This window comes from Octodon degus, unplaced genomic scaffold (assembly GCF_000260255.1).
Source record: "Octodon degus isolate 3935 unplaced genomic scaffold, OctDeg1.0 scaffold00076, whole genome shotgun sequence".
NCBI lineage: Eukaryota > Metazoa > Chordata > Mammalia > Rodentia > Octodontidae > Octodon > Octodon degus.
The window spans coordinates 7,138,372-7,146,526 of NW_004524652.1; the positions used below are offsets into that span (position 1 = coordinate 7,138,372).

General features: G+C 55.1%; 2 protein-coding genes across 2 annotated transcripts in view; both read right to left on the minus strand.

Annotated features, from left to right (window-relative positions):
* Wdr66 (WD repeat domain 66) overlaps window positions 1-4,167 on the minus strand; it is a 55,540-nt gene extending 51,373 nt beyond the window's left edge. The window contains exons 1-2 of the mRNA XM_023720672.1: window positions 4,025-4,167; window positions 2,399-2,734 (exon numbers count right to left, since the gene is read on the minus strand). Coding sequence (XP_023576440.1) covers window positions 2,399-2,734; window positions 4,025-4,063 — 375 coding nt within the window. The 5' untranslated portion in view covers window positions 4,064-4,167. The remainder of the gene's footprint in view (window positions 1-2,398; window positions 2,735-4,024) is intronic.
* A 1,819-nt stretch (window positions 4,168-5,986) lies between these two features.
* The window catches only part of Psmd9 (proteasome 26S subunit, non-ATPase 9), a 12,822-nt gene continuing 10,653 nt past the window's right edge, over window positions 5,987-8,155 (minus strand). Inside the window, exons 5-6 of the mRNA XM_004635895.2 lie at window positions 7,446-7,534; window positions 5,987-7,032 (exon numbers count right to left, since the gene is read on the minus strand). Coding sequence (XP_004635952.1) covers window positions 7,005-7,032; window positions 7,446-7,534 — 117 coding nt within the window. The 3' untranslated portion in view covers window positions 5,987-7,004. The remainder of the gene's footprint in view (window positions 7,033-7,445; window positions 7,535-8,155) is intronic.

Sequence of the window (8,155 nt, forward strand, 5' to 3'; positions counted from 1 at the left end):
GGAGGAGGAGGAGGAGGACGAGGAGGAGGAGGAGGATGACAAGGAGGAGGAGGAGAAAGGAAGGAAGGAGGAAGAGGAGGAGAAGGAGAATGAGAAAAAGAAGAAGGAGAAGGAGAAGCAAGCAAGCAAACAGCTGGGCATGGAGGTGCTGCTTGTCGTCCCAGCACTGTACACTGAACAGGAGGGGTCACCTCAAGTTTGAGGCCAACCTGAGATAGAAAACAAGGCCGTCACAAACAAACAAACACCCACAAAATTTAACTCGGACCAACTAATGAGGCACAGGACAGCCCTGAAAGTGCGGGCTGGGGCCATGATGCCAGCATCCAACTGTTCCCTGGAGACAGAAGGAAACTTGGGCTGCCCCCTTTCCTCTCCAAGCCCAGGGCACATGCCCAACAGCCATCCCAAGGTGGGCACAGCAGGGATTGTGCCGCGTTTTCTCTCCTGCGGAAGTTCTCGGTCCTGCCTTCTCCTGTCCCCCTCTCTTGTCCCCTCCACGCATTCCCTACAGTCTCCCTCCCTTTGGGAGGTGTGCAGGTGTGAGTGGTGGAGTTGAGGGATCACAGCTCTCGCAGGCCTCTCAAACCTCGGCTTCTAGGATCAGGGTTACTTCCTCTGCGGCTGGTACTTAAAAGTCAATGGATGCAAATGCAATTGCTCTTTTAAAACTTGCTGACCTAAAGGCTCGTCTTTCTTGTCCTGGGGTTTCCTTTACCATTGTCCCGGTCTACTCCAGGAAGGCGACAGGGTTTTTTTTTAAAAGGACTGCCCTTCTCCAGCCGGCCTCACCCGCGGGGACAGGGCGACCTCGCGCGGCAGCAGTTGCAATTGCGGCTCTCGCCGAGTTAGCACGGCCAGTGCCAGCGCCGAACCTTAAGGGCAGAGAGAGGGTCGGGACCCGGCTGCCTTCTACATCGCTGCCGTCACTGGTCTACAACACCACAATGTGAAAAGCAAAAGTTTATTGCCAAAACTAGATTTTATTATCTTTTTTTATTTATGTATTTGGTACAGGGTCTCACTACACTGCTCAGATTCCTAGTCACTCTTTCAGCCTCCCCAGCGCTGGGATTACAGGTGTGTGCCACCATGCCCGGATGGCACAGCATGTGAGACTGGGGATCAAACCCGGTTCCTGTGCTTGCCAAAGCAGGTGCTTAGTCTGCTGAGCTATCTCGCTGGCCCTAGATTTTATTATCTTGGATATTCCTGAGAATCCTGTTTTATAAGTACATGATTATTTTATTTTTATTTTTGTTTGTTTGCATGAAATGGTCTCGGTATAGTTCAGGCTGGCCTTGAACTTGTTGTAATCCTCCTGCCTCAGTCTCCTAAGTGCTGGGATTGCAGGCGTGTGCCACCATGGCTAGCTTTATTCATTCGTTCACTAAGTTTTCTTTTTCTTTTTTTCTTTTATACCAGGGATTGAACACAGGCCTTTGTGCTTGCCAGGCATGCACCTTTGCTGCTGCGCTATTTCCCTGGCGTCACTTGTTTTCTGAGACAGCATCTTGGCATGTAGTTCGGGCTCATCTTGAGCTTACTATGTATCCCAGGCTGGTTTCAAACTCCTGCCTCAGCCTCCCGAGTGCTGGCATGATGGGTATGTGCCACCACATCTGACCATCATTTTGGACTTCTCAAGGGCTCTCTGCATTAGGAACTATGTCACTTTAGGGGTACCGCACACCATCAATCACTGCCTAAGCTTCCCCCTGTATTTCTCTACCTGAAAAGGGGGGAAAGAAGAATGGGAGGGCAAGGAGAACGACTCTCACAAGGTGACTCTCAGAGAGCAGCAGACGGAGCAGGAGAAGCCCCTCTCTGCCCCCTCTGAGCCGTGCCGGATGGCACCCGGGCTCGCAGCAAAGCTGGCGATGGCCACACCTGCCACCTTCCAGCCAAGGTTGGGGCTGGGAAGGCAGAGGTGAGGCCGGGAGAATGGAGAGGAGTGGGGGTCACAGTGCAGAGAGGAGAGGGGAGCAGGGAGAGAGGGAGGAAGGGGGAAGAGGGACGGGGAGAGGCCGCAGCAGCCACGCCTGCAGTCTCCTGCCCACAGTCACACTGTGCAGCCCAGAGTGTTTGAGGTCACAGTCTGTCACACACCGCCAGCCAGCTGGAACTGAATTTCAAGAGACACAAGAGCCAGCTGTGGTGGTGCAAATCCGTCACCCCAGTACTGGGGAACCTGAGGCAGGAGAGACCCCAAGAGCTTGAGACCAGCCTGGGCTCTGTGGTGAGTTCAGGCTGAACCCAACTGTATAGTGAGACCCGGCCTAAAAAACCCAAAACTTTCTAGTGGAGCGTCTTCCCCATGTGCATGCAAATGGCCAACCCCCCCCCCCCACCGCGTGCACCCCACCCGCACCAGGCCACCTCCACACCAGGCACTTACCAAGGGGTACACCTGGGGACCCTCGTCCTTCTGAAACAAGGTGTCCTCTGTGGATCTGGACACCAGGGACTCCCTGGAGCCCCCTGCTTTGGCCTGGAATTGTGTTTCTTCATCGCCAAGGTGAGAGAGTTTCTTTCTGGTCCTTGGGTCACCCCTTTCTCCTCTGGCACCTCCCTGTTTCTGACCCCGTTTGTCACACTCGGCGGGCTCCATTCTCTCTTCCAGGTCTCCCAGGGATCCGATCTGTTGTTTGTCAGCACTGACTTGGGCCTCATCGACATGTTCAGAGCTGTCTGACTGCAGCGACTGATTGGAGCTGGTATCTCTAAGAATTTCCTTTACAAAGGAGGAGGAAGAGTGTGACTGAACAGTCCCTGCTGCCACACTCTCCCGCTGACTGTCCTTCGCTAGCCCTGCTCTGCCCATCTTAGTGGTAGGCTCCCTTGAAATTCTTGAGTTTTTAAAAAGAATCTGAGTTGCAGCATGGTGGCGCATGCCTATAATCCCAGCACTCAGAAGGCTGAGACAGGAAAGAGATCAACTGGGAGCTCAAGCTGGGCAATTTAGCACCTTAACAAGACCGATTGCAAAAAAGTGCAAAAAGGGGTGGGGATGTAGCTCAGCGTGAAGGACCTGGGTTCAATGCCTAGAACTGAAAGAAAAAAAATAATGACAAAAGACAGAGTAGGGGTGGAATATCAAGGATGTGTCGGATTTAATTCTAGCATACCAATGTATCCACAACAGGAAAATCATTCTTCCATATGATGCTGGTGATCTCCAAAAAGCTGCTGGTCACACTATTTATCTCTGGTTGTTTTGTTTTTGGAATCAGGGTCTTACTATGTTGCCCAGGCTGGCCTGGAATTTGCACTGATCCTCCTGCCTCAGCCTCCTGGGTGCTGGGGTTATAGGTGTGTGCCACCGCGCCACCAGGCTCAGTTACTTACTTGCTCTAGGGCTAGGCTGAGTTCCCACCCTGGGACCAGCAGGGCAGAGTGGACATCATGACTGTCACTCTGGAGCAGCCCGCTTCAGCGAGCTCCTGCCTGCCCTTTAAAAGTCAGCTGGTGGGCCAACACCTGCTTTGGCAAGCACAGGGACCAGGGTTCCATCCCCTGTCCCACCTGCCACACCAGCCCGCCCCTGAGCCAGCAACAGACTCCGGGTGTGGTGGTGCATGCCTGTAATCCCAGCACTGGGGAGGTGGAAAACAGTTGGAGGATCGCTACGAGCCCAAGCTGTTTAGTGAGACACTGGACCAAATATATAAATGAAAAAAAAAAAAATCGGCTGGGCACTTGCCTCCTCTGGGAAGGGTGCCCAGACTGTCCTCCAACCTAGGTTCAGTTTGCCCCTTTTAAGAAATCTCCCTGGGCTGGGGGCATAACTCAGCGGCATAACCACTTGCCTGACAAGTGCGAGGTCGAGTTGGATCCCAGGTACTAGAAAAAAAAAAAAATCTCCTGATGGATCCTACAGGCTTAGTGTACAGTAGTGTCTCCTGCGGCTCTGCCTCTACATCATCCAGCTGTCCTAAAGGGCAACTGTCTCGTTTGGCCCCAGGCTTGGTGTTGGCTCAACACACAGGTGGCAGGTTGTGACTGAGTGATAGTTACCACTCACCAGGAAGGTGCCCAGCAGGTTGTACTGTGGCGTTGTCATGACCTCCTGGGCTGCCTCGGCCTCCTCCTGGGCTTCGCTGGCCTCTGCCTCTGCCTCAGGCTTCTCCTGTTCCTGCTTCTCCTCCTCTCCTTCCTCGTCTTCCTCTTCCCCCCGCTCCCCTGCTTCCTCTTCCTCCTCTCCCTCATCCTCCTCCTGCTGTTCCTCCATCCACTCCTCCTCTCCTTCTGCCTCCTGGGACTCTCTCGGTCCCGAAGTGTCATCTGGTGATTTCTGTTGCATGTTTTCTACGTCGTTATAACTTTCATTATATTCTCTGTCTTCTGTTTCTTTTTCTCCACTATCCTCTGGGTAATTTTCTTCTCCGTCTGACATTCTTCCGTGCCGTTTCCTTTAGAGAAAACGCGCCAACAGCAATCAGCAGGCCTGCTTTCCGTTCTGACTTCCCAGCTACAGATGCCTGCTCTGGTTTTTCTCCCCGGGGATGAAACGAATGCTACGTGCTGGGAAAGCCCCACAGCCTCTTACCGTCCCAGGATTAACCTCGGGCATCCTAACTCATTTAAATGTGTTCTTGTCCCCAGGAGCAGCAAAATCCACCCCAGGCACTACTAGCAATTCCAAACGCGGGAAAGAGGAGGCCCCGAGGCGAGGGGTGCCGGAAGCCCGGCGCCCAGTCCCGTTTCTGCCCCTCGCCTGCTCCGAGACTTTGGCCAAGCCTCTTCACCCTCCGCGCCCAAATGTCCTCACAGGTGGAGTGAGAACGACCGAGCGCAGGCGCCCTATTAGCACTACAGGTTGTAGCCCAGAGGGTTTGCGCACTGACCACAGCGGCCCCTACCGGGCTGAAAGCAGCTCCGACTCCGTGGAGCTATCAGGTTCCAAAGCCCTCTGAGCCAGGCGCTCGGTTTTTCCTCCCAGCGAACCAGAGCTGGGCGCCTTAGGAGGCCAACCGACCCGGCCTCCATGGCAGAGTTGGAAAACCAAGGTGCCCCGTCGCTCCAGGAGTCCGACTGGCCAGGGATGGGCGGGTGCCAGCCCGGCGGCTACAGGGAAAGGACGGGCATGGGGGGACAGAGGTGCAGGTTTGTAGGGCGCACAGCCAGGTAGGGACCCCCGTCCCAGCGTCCTGCACTTACGGAGCGTGCGAACCTCGTTCCTCAACAGTCCAGATCCTCCCCGACAGCCTCAGCCAGCACTTCAGCCTTTACCCACTCCCTAGCTACGGTTGCCACCCAAGCTTCGTCCCTATAGCAACCACCGCCGCCTAGGCCGTCGTGGCGTGCCGTAAAGCGAGGAAGCAGCGTGCCAGCACGTCCCTAGCAGTCGCCAGGCACGGAACTGGTGCCCCGAGGTAGGGGCCCTGACCTTGACAGGGTATTTCCTGTCTCCTTTCTTTCCCAACGTGCCGCCGGAGACGCTGTGGCAGTCAACACTGGCAATTCGGACTTTCCAGGATTGGCGGCCCTAGGTGAAATAGTACGAACTGTTCAGTAAGAGTGTCTGCCGCTGTGGAGGCGAGACACCTGCCAGGCCACCCCTCGGGAGGCGGAGGTTCGAGGCCAGCCAGGGCGCCACAGCGAGCTCAGGGCCAGTCTGGGCTAGACGCCTCAGCTCCAAAAAGCAACCAAACACAAACATCTATGCCAAACTTCAACTCCTGGCCCCACAGATGTCACATGTATCTGTCCTACTTGCTCACACAACAGTAAGGGCAGTGAATTTTAGCTGGCTGGAAATATCACAGAAGTTGCATGATCTTGCTCTTTCAGGGCGTTTCTGCAGACCCAGCCTGGTTTAGTCGAGTAGGGCCACCCCATGTGGACCCGAATCTCCTGGAGTACACCCGATGGGCACCCCGAGCTCCAAAGTCAGGCGACACCCCACCGCCACGGCTGAGCCACACACACACACACACACACACACACACACACACACACACATCTTGAAACGGGCGGGAAGACGTGGAAGTGGAGGGTACGGACTTTATTGCAGCCTGGGACTTCTGGAAAATACTTGCACTGGCGCACGCAGCTTGAACGAGGTGCATTTGTAAACAGGGCGCGCTCCCCCGCTGGTACGCCATCGGGGGAGCGCGGCAGAAGGCTTCAGAGTGGAGCCTGCACGCGGGGGCGCGCAATGCCGCTGGGAAGCTTGGGTAGGCCGGGGCAGTCACTGGGGACAGGCGTCCTGGGCAGTGGCCTCTCCAAGAGGGAGCGGTCTGCAAAACGGGGGCCAATAAGCATGCAGACACCACAGAGGGAGAGATGCAGACACAGGGTCCAAGGAATGATCTCAAATCTTAACAGAGAAAATAAGGAAGCAAATGGTATTCGAAGTCAGATCTGTAAGCCTTCTATCAGCAGTGACAAGCATATCTTAGTTTGTCAAAATGCTGATCTTGGGATATGGCTGGGAATTTGGTTCTAGGTCAAGCTGGAAGCAGCGAATACGCTTCCTTCCTGAGCAGGGGCCTCGCCACCCGCTGTGGGCTTCCTGGGGCCCCAAAGACCTGAGCCTCTGAGGCTGCACTCAGCTGCTCAGCCCTCCGTGTACACAGCAGCCAAACTGGGGACAAAGACGTCACCAGAGCCTGGCCTCAGCATATCACTGGTTCGTTTTGCACACCTTCATGCTGTTCCAGCCCTTCTCTAACCCTCTCAGCTTGGAGGTGCTCAAGAGAAATTCAGCTGGGGTGCTCACCCCCACCCTGCAGGGCCGTATTTGGGGAAAAGAAACTCCTAGAACAGTCTTGTCGACACCTGCCACACAGCTCCGCCCACCTGCCCCAAACCCCAGAACCCATTTAGGCCGAGTGCTCAGAGACGCCGAGCATACATGGTGTTTCTACAAGATGCCGCTGCCTGCCACCACACGATCCTGGGTCTTCACGGGGCAAAGAGAACGGGGGACTGACTGCGTGGAGGGCCCAGGTCCTGGGCTCGGAGAGCTGCGCTGCTGCTGCCGCTGCTCCCAGGGGCAGTCATCTCTGCAGAGGAACAATGTTGCAGCTGCAAGGAAAAAGAGAGGGCGCCTGACATAGTGGTCCTGACGAGAGGCGGCATGCGGGCCCCTCCAAGCTGCTCCCCTACATCCTCTCATGCTTTTCATTTTTGAGCCAGGGCCTTGTAATGCAGATCAGGCTAGCCCAGAACTCTCTCCGAGCTCCTCCTGCCTCAGCCTTCCCAGCGCTCGGAGTACAGCCGACTACCACCATGCCCAGCTTATCTTGGCATTCACTTAAAGCCAGCACCATTGATGAAAGAACCTGAGACTCAGGAGCCACCAGAGCCCCCTCCACCCGACCTCAGCTTCAGGGACAGCACAGGTGTCTGACACGGGTGTCACACTTGGGCCTCCCCAGGTTGGTGTGTGAAGAGCTCTGCCAACCCTGTGTGTGAATGAACGGAGGGACAACCCCTACCCCAGCAGGCCTTTGCCAGCCCAGCGTGTCGGGACCAGGCGGAGCTGCTGTCTCTCCCCTCTGCGGATCACAGTCACCATCAGGGGCCTCTGAAAGGAAAGGGAGAAGATTCCAGGGTCAAGTCCAGTAACACAAAAAACGCGAGTGTTGTGAGGACTGGGTGGGCACCAGTCAGTGAAGGCAGCAGTAAATCTGAAATCGCCATCTGACCCGCCACGGATCCCTAGGGATACAAAGCAAAACAAGAAGAAATAGACACTTGTGTACCTCACAGCAGCATTTTCACAATGTAAAAACACAGACGCAACACAAACTGATGGACAGAAGCAATGTGGCCTATCCACACAACCCAATATTACTCAGCCTCATAAAGAAAAATGGTGCCAGGCGTGATAGTGCACACCTGTAATCCCAGCACTTGGGAGGCTGAGGCAGGAGGATCACTGAGAGCTCAAAACCACCCAGGGTCCATAGTGAGCTCAAAGCCAGGCTGAACTACACAGCATGACACTATCTCAACATACATAAATAAATAAATTTAAAACTATGGGGGCTGGTGAGATGGCTCAGTGGTCTAAAGCACCTACTTAGAACAAGCTTAGCAGAGCACAAGGACCGTGGTTCAATCCCCCAGCACCACATGTCAGCCAGCCCCGCCCCCTGGTGGGTTGAACTAGCCACACACACACACACACACACACACACACACA